This window comes from Eulemur rufifrons, chromosome 1 (genome assembly GCF_041146395.1).
Source record: "Eulemur rufifrons isolate Redbay chromosome 1, OSU_ERuf_1, whole genome shotgun sequence".
Lineage (NCBI taxonomy): Eukaryota > Metazoa > Chordata > Mammalia > Primates > Lemuridae > Eulemur > Eulemur rufifrons.
In genome coordinates, this window is record NC_090983.1 from 65291488 (window position 1) to 65311539 (window position 20052).

At 33.1% G+C, this 20052-nt stretch overlaps 1 protein-coding gene across 4 annotated transcripts in view; it reads left to right on the plus strand.

Annotated features, from left to right (window-relative positions):
- Positions 1-20052, plus strand: part of BAZ2B (bromodomain adjacent to zinc finger domain 2B) — a 256050-nt gene that overhangs the window by 109095 nt on the left and 126903 nt on the right. For all 4 annotated transcript variants that reach the window (XM_069496896.1, XM_069496681.1, XM_069496717.1 and 1 more), the window contains exon 3: positions 18303-18449. In XM_069496896.1, the coding sequence (XP_069352997.1) occupies positions 18305-18449 (145 nt within the window). In that variant the 5' untranslated portion in view covers positions 18303-18304. The remainder of the gene's footprint in view (positions 1-18302; positions 18450-20052) is intronic.

A 20052-nucleotide genomic window follows, 5' to 3' on the forward strand; every position in this document is an offset into this window, starting at 1 on the left:
CTTTTTGCTTAGCTATGCATATCCCCCCCAAAAGACCACCCCATTTCCTAAATCTATATAGTTTTATACCATCTTTAATACCTGGTACTGTCATTTAGCTCAATTTCTTGTAAGTAAAGATCTGTTTAACTCAGGTTTGTTTAGGTTTCCACCTGTGCTTCAATCTACTAGACTTTACACCCTTGAGGTAGTACACTTAACCTAAATAACTTATTCACTATTTCCCAAGCATCTAGCATGCTTCATGGTTTAGTAAATTCTTTCTGAAAGGTTGAACATCTGATGTTTCCATAAATGGATAAACTTCATATTATTATCATCTGTAGCATCTGGGTGAAATAACTTTGATGTATCCTTAATTAGCTGAGTATACAGAATAAAAGACTAGTATTTAGGTGTCATCCCAGGTGCCCAGCTTATTTAATGTCCCATATTTCTTTGTCATAGACTGGAAAGTTGAGTATATTCCCCTGAGCCCCAGAGGAATTCTAAGAATTTTGTACAGCTGCTATCATCAATGGACTGTGTACAAAAAGCCTAGATTCTGCTAGTGTAGTAGTAGCAGTATATGTGTATGTGTAAGTGTGTATGTGTAGATACACACACATGTATATGATAGTGTGTACATATAGTAGTAATCATTTTAATATAGCAACTAGTACGATTAGAGATTGTAAAATCTTTTGTGCTTCCCTATAAAAACCATACATTACTGGGAAGACAAATAGATAGGTGTTTTTCAAACATCTCTGACCATGACCCAGAATATTTTATTTTTTCATGATTCCACTGTGTGTATTTCATGACCTCTTACGAGTTATGACCCACAGTTTTAAAAATATTGCTGCAAGTGGGACTAAAGAGTTCAATAAATAGGAATAATTTAAAATTTTAGGGTTGGTAGCCAGTGTTTCCTGTGTATTATTTATCTTTGCTGATACAAGTTCTAGTATAAAAGGGCAGTGGAATATACCTAGGCTTTAACTTCTTTTTCAATTCTTGAAAGACCCTCCCTGTATAAAGAGTGTCTTTAGCATCAGTGGAGGGGCAAAGGAAAACTCATGCAAACATTTCCTGTTTCTACTCCTTTTCTGTGGTGCCATCTTTTTTTCCTGTTCAATTCTTTCTCTCTAAATCCATAGAGAACTTAAAGCAGGTATATGTTTATGGCTTCTTCTGCCAGTAATAACTGGACTTACAATGTTGCAGATAGAACAAAACTCTTGTGATTTGTACTAGGGATATTTTGGTGGAGACATTTCAGAAGTAGTAAAAGATATAACAAGAGTTATTTGAAGTTATCTCCTGAGTAGTTTGCTATTTCAGTTTATAAATAAGCTAAACTCTACTTGAGATAATCTCCAATTGATTTTAATGAAATTCCCAATATTTTGGTAATGGTAAATATACTTTGTGAAGAAAACATGGTAACATGATTAATAGTTTCAGTTTTTTCATAGAGCTCACTGCTGACTCATATAACTGTACATCATTCTTTCTCAAGAAAACTTTAATAAAATATAATAGTATCTGCCCTAAAGCTGCCAACTCATGGTTTAATAGTTTTAACAGTCTAGTTACTCAGTATGAAACAGGTTTCCTCACTAAGCAATAAGATTTCAATGTCTGAGGGGAGAGTATTATCGTTTAGATCAGCGCTGTACAATAGAACTTTCTGTAATGATGATGTGATAGCTATTGAGCAGTTGAAATATGCCTAAGGTGACTTTTAAATTTTATTTAGTTTTAATTAATTTAAATTTAATCTTCTGTGTGTGGTTAATGGCTACCCTATTGAACAGTGCAGATTTAGATATTACTTTTGGACAGGGAGAGGGGAAATAGATATTGCTTTTGATACATTGATTTTTGGTTCATCAGAATTGCTTGCTGTCTAATCGAATGCTGTCTTCAAGTATTGGGATGAAATGTCTGGACCTGATTTTGTGTCTAGCTGAAGGTATAACCACATAGAGAAGAACTATTTAAAATGACTTTTAAATATTGTAGTATGACTATATATTCCTAGAGGACTATGTTCTGAGGATCAGAAGAACTGTGTTTTCAGTAACCATATTGTTGTGTTAGTGTTGGTTTTGCTATTCTGAGACTATTAGTTGAATATTATGTCATAAGTCAAATGAGTAATTCTGTGTTGAGTGCTGAAAGTGTCAAGATTTTTGGCACATAAACTAAGACTTTTGGCATGTCAAAAGCAAGGACTACAGGTGTAAAAATTAATATGATACAATAAAAATACTGTAGTTCTGAATTTGAATTGAAAGTGTTGATGTGATCTCTGTCATTAAAGAATGAAATAGCTGTGTATGGTGGCTCATGTCTATAATCCCAGCATTTTGGGAGGCCGAGGAGGGAGGATCAGTTGAGACCAGGAGTTTGAGACTAGCCTGGCAACCCTGTCTCTACAAAATAAAAATATTAGCTTTGTGTGATGGTGCATGCCTGTAGTCCTAGCTACTCAGGAGGCTGAAGCAGGAGGATGGCTTGAGCCCAGGAGTTCTAGGCTGCAGTGAGCAGTGATGGCACCATTGCACTCCAGTCCGGGTGATAGAACAAGACTCTTCCTCTAAAAAAAAAAAAAAAAAAAAAAAAAAAATGAGAGAGAGAGAGAGAGAGAAAGAAAAAAGAAAAAAAAATTTTTTTAGAGGGGCTGGGCATGGTGGCTCATGCCTGTAATCATAAGCATTTTGGGAGGCTGAGGCAGGAGGATCACTTGAGGCCAGGAGTTTGAGACCAACTGGGCAACAGCAAGACCCTGTCTCTATAAAAATTTTTATAAATTAGTTGGATGTGGTAGTGCACTCCTGTAGTCCCAGCTACTTGGGAGGCTGAGACAGTAGGATCACTTGAGCCAAGGAGTTTGAGGTTGCAGTGAACTATGATCATGCCACTGCACTTTAGCCCAGGCAAGAGTGAGACCCAGTTACCAAAAAACAAAAAAAAAATTATTTTTAATGAATTCTTTTCTTTAATTGTAAAATCTGATCATTTTGAAACAGATTTGATAAAATACTAGCTTCAATGTTAGTATTTTACAACTTAATAGTTATAGCATTGTTGTTTTTCTTGCCATACTTTTGTTTTCTTTTAAAATAAGATGTATCAATTTAAGGTACATAAATAATGAATACACATATTCATTTATTGAACAAATATTTAATAAGCAACCATTTTGAGCCAAGTACTCTTCTGAGGCTCTCTGGGAAATATAAGATACTGCAAACATGATTTCTTATTGTTAAGCAAATTAATGCAAGTTCATAAATGTAATACAGGATTAAGTGCAGTAAAAGTGGCAGTGATAAGATACTTTTTAAATTTTGTAGATTTTAGAACTTTGACTTCTCTAAATTGTCAATAGTCATAGTGCTAAGTGTTTGGGATCAATGACTTTCAGCTTGTACAATCAGGTAAACCTTTATGGGGTGTCATTTTGACAAGGGGTTTAAGAACAGGGAGAATTGATATGGGGGAGGGGATGAAGAACATTGTAAGGAGAGGAGAACAACTGGAATTAAGACAAGGATTTGGGAAACTGTGTTGCAAAAATCAGGTGATGATGATTAGTTGAGTTTGATTGGAGAATACAAAGAATACAAAGTTTTGGGAAGTAGGAAAGTCCACTAAGGAGTTTGGGATTAATTCTGTTGTTAATATGGGGAATGATGGGAGGGTAGGTATGTGCTGTCACAATGATTTTTTCAGAGGATTGATTCATGGGGAGAAAAGGAACACTTAGATGACAGATCAGGAAAGAGAAAAATGAAAAAAAGGGTTAGGATAGTAATAATGGCTATCTCTAGCAACAAGTGGCTAAAATAGATATTAGAGAATTTTTACTTCTATTATGGTATATAAGAAGTTTAAAAGTAATATGTTTGCTGAAAATTTAAATTTAGAGCCCTAAAATGCTATAAACTTTAACAGAAGACATTCAGTAGTCACCAATTATAGAGTTGATTTTCAACCATTAGTATTATACACAAGCAGTCTCCAGGTTATGGATGAGATAGGTTCCTGAGAACATCTTTAGGTCGGATTTGAATGTAATGCAGATTCCTGTTGAACAGCACATATATAGTAATATTAATAATAATAACAATACTATAATGGCTCATATGTGATAATAATGTAGTATAATACTGTAATTATAATACCCTTGTACTGTAATAAGTTACAGAAAATATTGTGCTCTTTCAATTCAAGCAAGCAACATAAGAACAAACTCATACAAAAAATTTAGATAGGAGATAGGAGAAATTTCAAAACAGAATATTAAAGGTTAACACTCACCTATTGTTACATCAATGCTAGGCTAGGAATATTACACTTATGTTTATCTTCTAACCAAATCTATAATAACCTTTCCATTTCAATAATTAATCCACTATGCTGCTTGGTAATAATTGATGCTTTCATTGGAGCACTGCCTTTCACACGTTCCATTATTCTCATTTTATCCTTTATAATTGTTCCCATAGTGGAGCTTCTGAAGCCTGATGCTTTCCCAATGAATGATGGCATCTGGCCTTTCTCCGAATGCTTATTTCTACTTTTGTTTCCATTGTAATCACCTTTTTCTTTGCTGCAGGCTTGCCTGGACTTGCAGTGGACTTTTGCTTTGGAGGCATGATTATAAGGGTAAACATGGGCTCACAAAATTGAATAAAAAAGTTAAGACAAAAATGATGCTGTGCATTAGCAACCATAAAAACGAGACCAGGTGCTAGCATAAAGTTGTTGCACTAAGAAACTACTTATGCCATGTGGGTTTGTTTACATGTACAGAAGATACTAGTTCCTGAATTATTAATGTAATTACTTAATTATAAATTATCCTTATGGGGAGTCTTGGGAGCCCATTCATAAGTATGGAATGTTGTAAGTCGGATCGTCTGTAACCTGGGGACTGCTTGTACTTGCTTACTAGCAGATAGGGACATGTTAAACTAGCAGCCATTAATTTAGAAAGCATTAAACATCAGAAATGCACATACATGATTACTTATGTTTGGAATGTTTGAAAGTACCTTTTAAATCTATACGCATTTGGTGAAGTTTCATATTTTCTAAGCCTAGTTGTTGATATCAATAGCCAGGTAAAGGAGGTGAGAACATGGAATTAGTGCTGATAGGACTAGGCTACATTTTTGTAAGCCTGTTTTCAAAATTATTTTTAAGGTTAATATCACCGTAAGACATATTAGGTAAAATTTACGTAAATTTAACAGTAGCCATAAAATAGATTCCTGCAAACTTTTGCTTTTTTGTGGATCTTTATATTAGGTCCTGGAAAAGCTATTTTTTAAAGAAAGTTTTCATTCTGGCCTCATGGGCAAGGCCAGTGATGTCAGAAGGCATGTTATAGGTGCATTTTGTTGCCAATCTTGCCTGAGAAAAATGGAAGCCAATCAGGGATGCATACTGGAGCTCCAGAGGTTAGCAGTGTGCCAGCCTAAGCACCATTTAATGGGTTAAATGTTAATTTCTCTGTATATCTCTCTATAGCTTCTGTGACAAGGATTATCAATATCGGCTTTAATATCTTCAAGGTGTACTTATAATAGTTATCAGTCTTGTAGGAATTAACATGAGATGTTAATAGAATATTAAGATTTTGTTTAGGTTACATGGGTCACACCCATGCTATTATAGCAAACTTCCAGGAGGTTAGGCAGATTCTATTGCTACTTTGGACTTCTGTAGTATAAAATTTTATATAAAATAATTGAACCGCTTTCTAAGACCTGGATTAAAAGTGTAGAAGGGGAGATTTCACTACCTTACATATTTCATCTATGTATTTCATATCTGTTTTGATCTACATTTTCTGAAAGATTCTTAGTAATAAGTAAATTTAGTATTCATAAAAGGAATTAAAGCATGTATTTTTCTGTATATTCTTTTGGACCCCTAGCATTATAAAATTTTGTCATAAGGGAAAAATTAACATTGTAAGAAGTTAGTTTTTGACATTGACTTTAAGAAAAAGAATAGGAGAGAAACAATACAATATAATTCCAAGTTTCAGCTTACTTTCAGGGAATGAATTGATGTTTCTCTGGTTCTTTCCAATTTGAATGCATTTGGCAAAAGTTGTATACTTAGTTAAAAATGTCCATTTTTGTCTAGAATTCAATTTTTCTTTGGCTTTATCCAGTTTGATGTTTGCTCAGCTTCTTGAGTCTTCAGGTTTTTATGTCTTTAACCAAAAAATGGTTAGTTTTTAGCCATTGTTTCTTCAAATAATTTTTCAACACTGCACCTTTTTTTCTCTCCTTCCAAGATTCTATTGATATGAATATTAGACCTTTTGTTATTGTCCCAGAGGTCTCTGAAGCATTGCTAATTGTTTTTCTATGCTTATTCTCTCGATTGATCAAATTGGATAATTTCTATTGATCTACCTTCAAGTTAATTGGCTCTTTTGTCTGTCATCTTCATTTTGCTATGGGGTTCATCCAGCAAGTTTTTAATTTCAGTTATTACATTTTTCCATTCTAAAATTTCCATTGGTGGTTCGTTATATTTTCTATTTCATTCCTGAGACTTTCTGTTTTTCCATTTGTATCAAGTGTGTTCGTGATAAATTGAGTAATCAGCAACTCATTACATATTGGGCATCAAGAAATAATCTGTTCTTGGTATAGTGAGCTATCTATTCGTTATTAGGGGAAAGTATAGATGGGAGGAATTTGGCTTTGTGACTTGATCTAGAATCTTTCCTTTTGGTTAGTTCCAGTGACACTAATAGTTTGGTTCTCAAAATACATGTGGTTTTTTTTAGTGAAAAATTATTTCTTTTTAGTGTCTTTGTAATTTTGTGACTCTTTTGGTTAATGGTAACTAGAAAAGAAGCTCCAGAATTTGTGACTACTTTATCTCCTTTGGACCATCCTGGACAAATGATTGTGAATCAATTTCCTAAAGTATCTTCAAGGGCAAATTTTATGTCTTTGCGATCAAGAATCTTTCCTATGCCAAATTTATATTTTAAGGTTATTTCTTCCTCTTAACAAAGTAGAAAATCAGTTTTCTTTCCTTTCAGTTCTTTTTTTATACATGTTCTTACATTTGTCCTTTTTTTTTTTTTTTTGCAAAATTAGGTCATACTGTGTTTATGTCATATATGCTGCCTTTTTCATGTAACATTATACCATGAATGTGTCCTTTTGTTAAATAGTATTAGAAAATAAGATTTTTAATAGTTATGTGCTATTCACTTAAGTAAATATTTCAGTGTACTTAATGAACCTCCTATTTTTGGAGTTATAGAAATTCTTCTTAGATTTTGATGGGGTCATGAGCCCTTTTAATTTATTATATTCTTATTAAATTTTCTTTTTCTGGGTCTTTATAGGTATTTGAGAAGAAGTAAGAAAAAGCTGAATGCAAGATTGCCTTTTATATGTTTTTTTAAGACCAGAAATTTCTAAGACCACAACTGTCATTCTTTGGTTTTCTTATTTTTAGCCTGAAAAACCTTCTATTTTTTTTTAACTAAAACTTATTTTCTGTCACATTTTAATTGCTTATAGTGCCTGGCATGCTGCTGCTTTTATTTTTTTGTTCTTAAAAGCATAGTGTCCAGAACTTAAGATGATCTATGTTCTTCTAATATGATGTTCTAATATTCTAATTAATAGGATATTCTAATATTGTTCTAACTAATATGTATTATAATAAAATGATTTCTTATAAAGGAAAAAGTAAAGCCCAACTTTTATCTCTGACACTTAATACCCTTTACTGTGGCAAATTACTTAACCTTTCTATGCCTGTGTTTCCTCATTTGTGAAAATCATTATTAATAATGATAATAATTGCACTTAGAATTTACTTGGTATAATTAAAATAATGAAGTGGAAATACTTGCCCTAGTGCCTGGTGTAAAAAATACTAGACTGTCTGTAAATAGTGTAGTGATGGTGGTGATTGTAGTCCGAATTATAAATAGGAATAATACTGTCAATAACAGTCATATCATGTTTGAAACACATTTTTGGTTTTTCGCACAATGATGTTAAGTTGTTAATTCACTTCTGATTCAATCTGACTAGTCATGTCTTTTTTCACTCTTATTTTTTGCATGTGTGTGATTTTTCCAGTCTTAACATTTGTGATGCTTTTTGTGTATGACTTTGAACTGATTTCTCTTGAATTTTCATGTTTTTCAGTATGTCTAGTTAATTATCAGTTTTATTTTGTCTGTCATGGAGTTAAATTCACTAAAATTTTTTCACTGAAAGTTTGTTGAGTGTATTTTTAATTCCTTCCTTATTATTAAATATATATGTAAACAAAAACTCAAAACGATAAATAGGACTAACAGCTCCCTCATCCTAACCTTCAGACTAGTTTTTTACTTCATGAGTTATTTTAGGGAGTTATTGACAAGAATGTCAAGAGAAATAATCACAGTCTTAACTATGAAAAATGTCTTTATAGTTCCCCCTTACGTGTTACATTCAGCTCATTTGGCCAAAAATACTGAGCTATTAAAGAGCACATGCTATGTTTGATGCTAAAGAGGTAGATGGAGGGACTTTGTGGAACCTGTTGATGATTTTATATTTTATCTTAAATGTAACTACATTGTTATTGAAGGATTTAAGTAGAAAAATGTCATTACTTAATTTATATTTTTAACAATGATTACTCTATGAAGAATAGATTTTAGTAGGGAAAATAGGGATATTGGGGCAAGTTTGTAAACAAGATGAGTTAGGAATCTTACCAACAGCCTAGACTAATAGAGCAGGGATTGGCAAACTTTGTCTTAAAGGCTCAAATAATATTTTAGGTAGACCTTGGGGTTTCTGTCACAACTACCTCAACTCTGCCCTTGTGGTGCAAAAGAATCACAGCTAATACAGAAACAAATAACACTAAAATAGGAACCCTGACTATAGGCCCTTGCTCTAGGGGAAGACTGTTAGTGACATAGATCAGTGTGGTGGCTACGGAGATGGAGAAGGTGGATCAATTTAAGATTTATGGTGAAAGTAAAATTGAGATGATTTGGTATTGGATTGGATATAATGGGTCAGGAGAATGGACATGTTTGTGCTCATCCCCCTATAGAGAACTTCAACTCACACTTTACGTGTGGGATTGGTTTCATGATTTACCTCCTGGATTAAAGATACCATTACATAAATTTTTTCATCTCTTTTGTGTTTACAATCCCCTAGTCAGATTGCTGCCAACTTGTGTCAATGATTCTATTTATCTCCTGGTTGAATTCTGTATTCTTTTCATAGTCTTCCTTTCTGGCAGGGCCACAGACACATTCAATTAGATTTTGCTTGATTTTCATGCCAGTTTTGGCAGTAGGATCCAACACTAAAGTCGTATGATGGCATGTTACCGAAATAAATTTAGAGGGCCAGAATGGAGTGAGTGAAATTGTAAAAAGAAGGTAGAAAAGTGGAAACCACATATGTAGACAATTTTAAGAATTTTAGTTGAAAATGACAGTAGAAATAATAAGGTAACTAATGAGAATGAGTGCCCAAAGAAGGGGTTTTTGTTGTTTTTAAAGATGGGGGATAACTGAAAAGAATCCAGTAGAGATACAGAAAAGCAAGGAAATAACCAATGGAGTAAGGTTCCTTACCAGCTGTGAAAAGTTAATAATAAGTTTGAGGTAATGAAGGAAGGCCATCTCCCCCATTTTAACAGGAAAAAAGGAGAGGATGGGTACAGTGCCATTAGCTTTTAGATTTTGTAAGGGGAAGAACATTGTTTTTCTGCAGTGCTTTAATTTTAAATTTATCGTTTAGTTACTTCTCCACCCTCTACTGGTAGGTTCCTAATTATTCATGTCAGTAGAACCGAGCACTCTATTCTATAGTTACCTTATTTTGCTCCTATTCTTTTTTGTTCGTGGTGGTGTTTTATTCTCTTTTAAAAAAATGAAATTAGAAAAGAGAGCTGATCATCCACAGGAGTTTGAAAAGGGAGTAGTGGATAGGTAATAAGATGCATCGCTTACAACCTCTACAAGTAGGTGATTGACTCAACTTGTCAGGGTCTGGTTATTTGGGATGTAGAATTAGGAATATGTCTTCCATTAGGGAATAAGATATAATTTGAAGATAAGTTGTACAATGGCTTGAAATTAGGAATTAAAGACCAGGGAACAGTGAAAGTGCCTCCTACTTGAAGCTGAGTCCTCAGTGACGATGTCTTGCTCAGGCTGGTCTTGAACTCTTCACCTCAAGCAATCCTCCTACCTCGGCCTCCCAAAGTGCTAGGATTACAGTTAAGCGACCACACCTGGCCCTGCAAAGTTTTTTTTTTTTAAAGCCCTAGGACTCTTTCTTCAAATAAAATCTCACATGCAATCACAATATACAAAACATGTAAAAGAAGACCTTTGATGGAATCAAGTAGCATGTGGGCCAGAGCTGAACCTCTACTTCAAGGTACTTAAAGTTATCCTAAGACTGTGGAGCATTTTGAAAGGTAATTTCTAGCAATAACGAACCTTTCAAAACCTTTCTCTTTTTATTGATTTAACTGTTACTAATACAACCACATGGTAAAACATTCAAGTAGTACCAAAAAATACTTCCTTCATTCTAGAATCCAATTGCCTCATCCCTTTGCCTAGTAGTAAATATAGTTAACAGTTTCTTATATATTTTTCCAGAAACATTCAGTGAACATACAGGAATAAGTATATATCCCCTCCCCTTTTTTTAAATCACAAATGAGATCTTGTTGTTTATATTCTTCCCCATCTTGCTTTTTTTATTTAACATGTTAGCCAATATAGATCTATCTCATGCTTTTTGAATACCTGCTCAGTAACCCAGTAAAGATTAAAAACTCTAATTTAAGTATTCCTTTTTGGTGGAAATGTATGGTTTAGTCTTTTGCAATTCGATATTGTGATAAATATCATTTATTACCCATATGTGTGAGTATATTTCTAAGATAAAATTCCTTTGAAGACTTTTGAGTAGGGAAGTGTTAATATTAGACAAACCTGATGTTAGGTGACCAGGACAAAAAAAATAAAAAACATTTTCGCATGGTGTTCACAACCTCTTACCCCCTCTCTGTTCTTTTAAAAGTATTTTCTTTCCCCTTTTATGTTAGCTCTGCTTCTTTTCCATTAAAAAGGAGTTTTTATTTTAGTTCATCCAATATATAGTACTGAGACTCTTTGCTTCCTGTGCTTCCTAGTGTATGTGGATATTTTACATAGAGTAACATGATTTTTCTTTGATACTGTGCTTTATTTTTTTTTCAATCTCTTATGTATTGGCTTCAGTTGATTTCTAGAACTATCTTAGCTATTCTAATTAAGAGTTTAACTGTGGTTCTTAGTTAAGCAAAGGTTTAGGTCTTTTGCTTGTTCTTTGGAGCCCCACTTGTAGACAAAAGGATCAGTTAACCATGCATTATCTCTCCTTTTATCTTTCTAAGCTTTGTATCCATGTTAGACATTTCTAAATCTAGTCAATATTTAAATTCATAGACTATATCTACAGTTTAGTTGATCCATTAATGTAAAATCTTGCCTTAAATTTTTTATATCTTTTTCATATGTCTTAGGATAACATCTTCCCTACAGATAGCTCATTGCAAAAGAATATTTAATCCTTTGGATGGACAAGGATACTCCCTGAATAGATTATTTACTGAGCAATATGAAAACCAGTGCTTTATTCTTGGATAATTTTCTTGTCATCAAGTCTCTTGAGGTATAAATAAGAGTAGAGTAAATCTTTAAAAGATTTAACAGAAATCTAAATTTAGCATGATACACATTTGGAGAGAGAATCAAGGTCAATGAGAGGAAGGAAAAGGAAAAAATGGAATTAAATTGTTAAATATTTTAATGCAATATGAATTTTTGGTGTGTTTTTTGGTTTGTTGGGGGCACCACCAAGCTTGTTTTTCTGTTTTCTTAACCACCAAGCTTGTAAAACTCTGATAGCAACTTGAGAGCTAGTTTAATTCAATCTCATCATTTTTTAAGTAAGGAAACTAGTATTTAGGAATCCAGATCACAGGCTGGAGCACAGAGCACCTAATTGCGAGCAGGCTTCTGTTTGAGGATGTAATAAATTGTTTGTTTACAGTGGTAGTTAAATATATCAAGTGAAAAGGGAAATCAGTTCATTTAACATATTCATATTTTCAACCACAATATACTATACTTAATTTCTTGAAATAACTGTTTCTGAAAATGTAGATAAATAAAAATTTTATAAATAGAATCATTTTTCTATGAACACATTATATTCAGAGAATAATTTTGTCTACTGTCTACTAAGGTATTTTTTGCCCATCTTGTATTTCCCAAAGTCCCTTAACAAAAAAATTTGTGGCTTGGTTTTTATTTTGATTTCGCTATTTAAGATCTTGAAGTATAATATATTCAATGTTCAGTTGCCTGGAAGTTATCTAAACACATAGTTACATAAAACCCTTTGTTAGAACTTTTAGAAAATAGTGGACTTGGTAAAATTCTACTGTTAGTGGTTCTACTAAACCCAAAGAAGGAGCATAGTGACTGTCTCTTATATCCTTCACAATTATTGTATTTCACTTGAGGTTACATTATAAAGGAAAAGTATGGGTTCACTGAATCTGCTTCTGTGCTTTTAACTCTCATAGAAAATTTTTGTTATTGTTAACAGAGATAAAACCATTCTTTAAGAAAATTCTTCTAGGAGAAATATCTGTTCATAAGTCTATTCTTATGTATTATTTCTGAATGTTTAGTCCATTCTGTAATTGTACTTTTAATACTGAAGTATTAGTGCAACTGAAACATGGGGAGCTGGTCATGTTTACATTTCTTAGCCAACAACATGTCTTGCCCTCTCTGTTTGTACATGTTCAGGTTTACACCTACCAGCGTCAGAGTTCATAAACTCTATGATACACAAAAAAGGAATATTTGAGATACATGAATTTGAACAATATTATTAGTAACAATTGATCATTGAATCCTGTTGTAGTACATAAAAATCATCACGCAAGGAAGAAGTATTTTGTGGTCTGTCATTTTCATAAATTTTGATTTTTGTCTGTTTTCGTAATTGTTATAATTATCATTTTAGTAAAATACAACAAATTTATGTTACCTGGTATGAGTGAGCATTATGATGTGCATTAATTGCATATCATACCTTATCAATTTTAAACAAGTTGGACAAAATGTAAAATATTAGAATCTTAGAGGTATGCTGACACAAAAGGAGTGTTTTGAATATAATTTTTATCATTTATTATAGTGGTTTTGGGTCATCACAATCAGCTTGAATCATCTTACTGTTATAGGTATATAGAATTACTACGTAAAAGAAAGTTTTGGTTAGAGAAATTCCAAATAATATACTTTTTGATCCTTTAGATCAGAATTTTTCATCCTTGGCAGTACTAACATTTTGGGCTGGATAATTCTGTTCGGGTGGAGGCTGGGGGATGTCCTGTGCATTGTAGGGTATTTAGTAGCATCTCTGGCCTGCATCTACTCAATGCCATTAGCATCTTGTCAGTTGTTACAGTCAAAAATGTCTCCCAAACATTCCCTAATGGTGGCAGTGGGGAATGTTACAAAATCATCTCTGGTTGAAAACCACTGCTTTAGATTACGGGAAGATCTATAATGAATCAAATCGTTTACAATTCTTTCATCTTTTGCATATTTTTCTCCTGTTCAGAACAACAAATTTGTTTTTCACTATAGTGTTTTATATTAATTTTCAGTTGTAGTTATCTTTATCCTAACTGGTTAACTTTATAAATAAGAAATTCCAAAGTTATACATTAGAAACTATAATCTCAATGAATTTAAGATAAAGGATATACCTATTAGATATTTTTCTATAGGAGAGTGTGTTATAGATGGGAAATCATGTTATTATAGTCTGTTCATTTTGATATCATGATATCTGGGCTCTTTTTGGACACAGAAGAATCGGTTGGTTGGTGATAATTTGGAACCCAAAATGAAAGGGGTATTCATAACACCTGGGGTCAGAATGAGAGGCTATCATAGGAATGCAGGTATCAGATCTGGATGCTCTGGCCCTAACAGAAATCTGGAAATAGGTGGTCCTTGGATACCTGAACTGTTTTTATTTTAATGAATACATTTTCTTAAATGATCTGAATAACTGAGTTTCTACTGATTCTTACATACTGTATTTGAATAATGAATAAGAACTCGTGTGAGGCTGGGCATGGTGGCTCACACCTGTAATCTTAGCACTCTGGGAGGCCAAGGCGGGAGAATCGCTTGAGGTCAGGAGTTCGAGACCAGCCTGAGCAAGAGCGAGACCCTGTCTCTACAAAAAATAGAAAAATTAGCCAGGCGTAATGGTGTGCGCCTGTAGTCCCAGCTACCCAAGACGCTGAGGCAGGAGGATCACTTGAGTCCAGGAATTTGAGGTTGCAGTGAGCTATGGTGACAGGGAGACAGAGTGAGATCCTGTCTCAAAAGAAACAATAAAATAAAGTGCTTATGTGATAATAGACTAAATATGCATGTCAATGTAAAATTAACACATTAATTTTTCATGTTTATTTGTATTATAGCTTATTTGGAAAGGTTTAAGATAACACACCTTACCATTGGTACCTAGTACAGTTTTGAGGCATTCGTTTTAAATTCTTAACACATACTCTGTCTGGCTAAGATATACAATGCCATAGCAATGATATATATAATCTATGAATAGTACAGCTCTTAAATTTTTACTTTAACATGAATAATCTAAAAATAACAAGGTTTCTTTTACTGCCATATATACACATGGATAACCATATATGCACTCATTAAAACAATAGCTAACAATTATTGAATGCTAGGTACTCAGCACTTTACATGCATTATCTCATTTAATCCTCCCAACTATATATTTTTCATATTTCTCATAAAGAAATTGAGAATTGAGAGAAAATACATAATTTTCACAAGGTCACAACTAAGAAGCTTCAGACACAGTTTTTGAACCAGATAACATTTATTATCAAATATCTCACTGACACTATATAATCTGTGTCATCATTCCTTCAAGGTTTAGGTTTATCCTCTTCAACTCCAGCGCATATATATTCTTTGAATACTTACTATGTGGCACATTTTGTGTTTGTGTTTTTGTTTTTTAATTTTTATGTTGAAATAATTTTAGACTTAAAGGGCAAAACAAATACAGAATATTTACATAAATTTTTCACTTAGCTTCTCTTAATATTAATAACTTGTATAATCGTAGTACAATTATCAAAATTATAAACACCATGAAATTAACATTGATACAATACTATTAACTGTAGACTTTATATGAATTTCACTAGTTTTTCCATTAATGTCCTTTTTCTGTTCCAAAATCCATGCTAGGATCTCATATCACATTTGAATATGTCTCCTTAGCCTCCACCCTATGGCATTTCCACAGTCTTTCCTTTTCTTTCATGACCCTGACACTTTTAATGAACAATAGTCAGTTATTTTTGATATAGTCTTTCAGTTTGGGTTTGTCTGTTATTTCTCATGGTTTGACTGAGGTTTTACATTATTGGGAAGAATACCACAAAGGTATTCTTCAGGCAGAGCATCGAAGAATGTATGATGTCGATATATTTTTTTACTATAGGTAATGTAGTTTCTCCACTGTGAAGTTATTCTTTTTCCCTTTTTATCTAATTAATATTTTGGAGGAGATACGTTGAGACTATACAAATATTGTGTTTCTCCTCAAACTTTCACCAACTGCTTTTAGGATCCCTTGCTGCATATATGCTTTAAACTGTCCTTTGAATAGTTCTTTGGGTGTGGTAAGCCGATGATTGTTTTGTGGCGTATTCACAATAGCAAAGGCTTGCCTTTTTACCTTTTAACTTTCAAGTTGATAGCCATGATTTCTTACAGACCTATACTTGCGCTTTAGCAGGGAACAATAGTAAATAAAGTCTGAAAGCAATATTTAACTTGAAAATTGGAAGAGCCAATCCTAATGACAGTCCTCATTCAAGAGTGGCAAAGGCTAGAGATTTGTTAAATTTCTATAAAATAAAAAAAAGATAAGATGAACATGGAGTAGTTGACCAAATTTGGGGTTACTGGAACTAAGAAATACCTATTAAAAACAACAACAACTTAAGGCCAATGTGAGAGAATAGTATTTTGCATACAAGGAGAATATTCATCCACCCAAGAAATCTACTTAGGCTAAAAACATAGCTATGAAGAAGAAAATAGCCTCTTCCTATAAACTTTTTCTAGATAAAGAATCCATAATTTTAGGCCGGGCGCGGTGGCTCACGCCTATAATCCTAGCACTCTGGGAGGCTGAGGTGGGCGGATCGTTTGAGCTCAGGAGTTCGAGACCAGCCTGAGCAAGAGCGAGACCCCATCTCTACTAAAAATAGAAAGAAATTATATGGACAGCTAAAAATATATAGAAAAAATTAGCCGGGCATGGTGGTGCATGCCTGTAGTCCCAGCTACTCGGGAGGCTGAGACAGGAGGATCCTTTGAGCTCAGGAGTTTGAGGTTGCTGTGAGCTAGGCTGACGCCACGGCACTCACTCTAGCCTGGGCAACAGAGTGAGACTCTGTCTCAAAAAAAAAAAAAAAAAAAAGAATCCATAGTTTTTATATTTAGTGAAATGAGACTTGGTGAAAATATTGATAATTTATAGAGAAAGATGTCAGCAATGGACCTTACCATCAGATAGGCACATATCGCAGAGTTCATTAGTGCCTGTTTCTGACCCAAAACCTACCCTTTAAACATTACTTCCATGCAGCCATCATAGTAACTATGCCTTTCCAGTGATGAATGCTGATAAAAAGAAAGAAAGTTTCTGTGAGAATATGGACATACTCACCATTGCAGTACTACCATTTATGGAGTTAACTGACAGCAATACCAGAATATGCAGAGAAGTTTTTTAATTGTATATGATTGGAAAGCTCATTGAAATGGCCTTACTAATGATGCCGTGTGTCAGTCCAAGATTGCCTTCCCCATATATATCTATGTTGTAAGAAAAATTATCTATATGCTTTATAGATTCAATCAACATTTAAACATTAACCTCGCATTATTTTAATTAGTCAATATTTGAAAATGAAATCAAACAATTTTTCTTAGGAAATATACAGTCATTATGTGAGTTGGCTACAGAATTGAATACAGAAGTCTTACTATAGTTAGTTTATTTAAATGGTAAGAGTTTTCACGTGGCTGATCATAAATTCACTTATAGTTGAACAGTATCTTTTTTTTCTTCCTGTAGATTGTATAATCTTTAAAGCATCTGTGAACCTTATGATTTTCTTGCTTAACTGTGGGATCAGTGCATGCATAGAGTATTAAAATGACCATAGTCTATTATATTCTGGATTTTTAATATCAGCATCAACTATTGCAATAAAACAATGCAAGATTATACCCACAATAGCTAATCAAATTAATAAAGATGCTTAGAAGTGGTTTTATCATTACAAATGGGTCACACTAAGGCCATTTTGAAATCCTGATTTAAACTTGACTCCAGTTAAAACTCTAAAATGTATTTGCCTTTTTTGCTGGGGGTTGTGGGGAGTGCTCACTGTATTGGGGGTTACTAGGCCAGATTCTCGGACACTTAAGACCTATGACTATATTGCTATATCAATTTAGAAGACAGGGATGCAATCCATTCAAATGTGGCATTTTCTTGATTCATTAAGATAATATGGGAATTATTTTGTAAGTGAATAGATGATGAGGTCATTTAGGAAGAATAAGATGAACATAACATGTTAATTTTCCTAACATTGTGGCGACACACATTTGTGCGAAATTGCTGTATTCAAATCACTGTTAATTTTTTGGATACAAGAAAACTCTGAAAATCTATTAGAAGAGGATTTGGTATACTTAACAGGAAGTGTATTTTATAAATTGTTATTTTTAATTATATTTTTATCCATTTCATATCTTATATTTCTGAAGAACATGTATTTCTAAATTTATTTTTAGAAGTATACAAAAAGTTTAAATACATTTAAGTCTTTTGAATAATTTCCCTATTTAATACTGAGAATTAGGAAGGGGGAGGAGGGAGTGGGAGAAAACCTACCTAATGGCTACAGTGAACACTGTCTGGGTGATAAGCACACTTACAACCCTGACTCAAACATAACAAAATTGATACATGTAACCAAAAACATTTGTACCCCCATAATATTTTGAAATTTAAAAAAAATAGTGAAATTAAAAACAATTTTGAAAAAATCAACATTTTTTCCTTCTCTCATAGATATGGAGTCTGGAGAACGGTTACCGTCCTCAACAGCCTCCTCTACTACTCCAACTTCATCTTCTACACCTTCTGTGGCTTCAGCAGTTTCAAAAGGCGGCCTTTCCACTGGAGTTGCTTCACTTAGCTCTACAATCAGCCCATGTGGTGAATATCCCCTTTTTTTTTTTAACTCAATTTAGAATGCCATTCTTTTAATAATTTGTATTCATCATGTCGTATTGAGCTCTGAATAAAATGTTTTCATGACCCCCATTGACCTGTTGAGCAATGGCTAGGTTAAACATCTAATTTCTTTCCTTTTTCTGAATTTTATACTGGGGTACCACTGGTTATTCCATGCTTTCCATGCTTATTCAAAATTCTCTTTGAGAGTTTAATCTTAATATCTTAATTTATTTTACCATTTTAATTAATAAATTAGTAAAGTCAAGTCTTTTTAAAAAACTATAGACCCACGAGGGAGTGAAGAGAAATACAAAGGAGTCCTTGATAGACCTTTGCTGTAAATTTTCTTCCAGTATTCAAAATGACCTTTGCAAGCTCCAGCTACCTCAGTTCACAGATGTATCCTAAGGCAGGCTATGTACTTGATGGAAAATAATTTAAAAGTTTCGAGCATAACAAGTTTCTCTTAAACATGAAGAAAAGTTATATTACTAAAAAGAGAGCTTTATTTCAAAAGTGAAAATATCCTCAATTTAATTAATTATGTGGAAGCTACATTTAAGTACCCCCTAAAATTATTCTTTGTCCTTTTACACAGGTTTGGTAGATTATATCATTAAAACAACAACAACAGCCACCAAAAAAAAAACACCTAAAACTTCATTGACTCATTCCTTTATCAGTAGGAATCATTTTAACCTTAGATATTTTTTATTTATAGATTATTTCATGTTTATAAACGGTGGAACTAAATGATAATCTACTTTTTCAAAATTAGATTTGTAATATTGCAGAAATGAAATGTATAAATATGGAACATTTCCTTATAAACTAACCCTAGCAAATTATGAAATATATTTTTAAATTAATTTTGGTTTTTCTAATCAATGGAATGACAAGAAGGATGTCATTTTGTCATTATATTATCATAGAACAATTTTCTAATATGTTCTTAGTGATTATAAAATAACTAAAAATATAATGTTATATTTTTGAAAAAAATCAATATAACCTCTCTTCTCCTGCACCCTGTGTACAATGTTCATCAAGTAATTTAACAACTTCATTGACATTTCCCTCATATATACAATGATGGCTAGAACTCTAAGGTCCATTGACAATATGCTGTGCTCAAAAATACAGTGATGCCATGGTTGGCTTTTTCCTTAGATTACTTTGTCTAAATTGTTGTACACAGTTGTGCTTTTGTAATTATTCTTTCCTTTTTTTCGTAAATCTTCTTCCTCTTTCCTTTGTTGTCAGCTCATTTCAATATATTCTTCTAATCTACTGTGTTATTTTGTATTTATTTCTGAATCAGTCTTTAATACACATAGATTCTGAGAAATGCCTTTTTTTACCTCGAAAGTTTCAGTAGCATCCTTGAGTACAGAGCTTTGAGTTTTCTGGACACCTTTTTCCCACTTAGTTTTCTTAATTAATAACACTGGAATTGCCTGCAGTTCTGATTAGTCATTTCTTAGGCACTATTTTTCGTTTGTTAGTGGTGGTTGGGAGTTGAAAAAGGGGTGGAGTATGCTGAGTTGCTGAATAACATTGGAAATCTTGTCTAGAAAGGAAT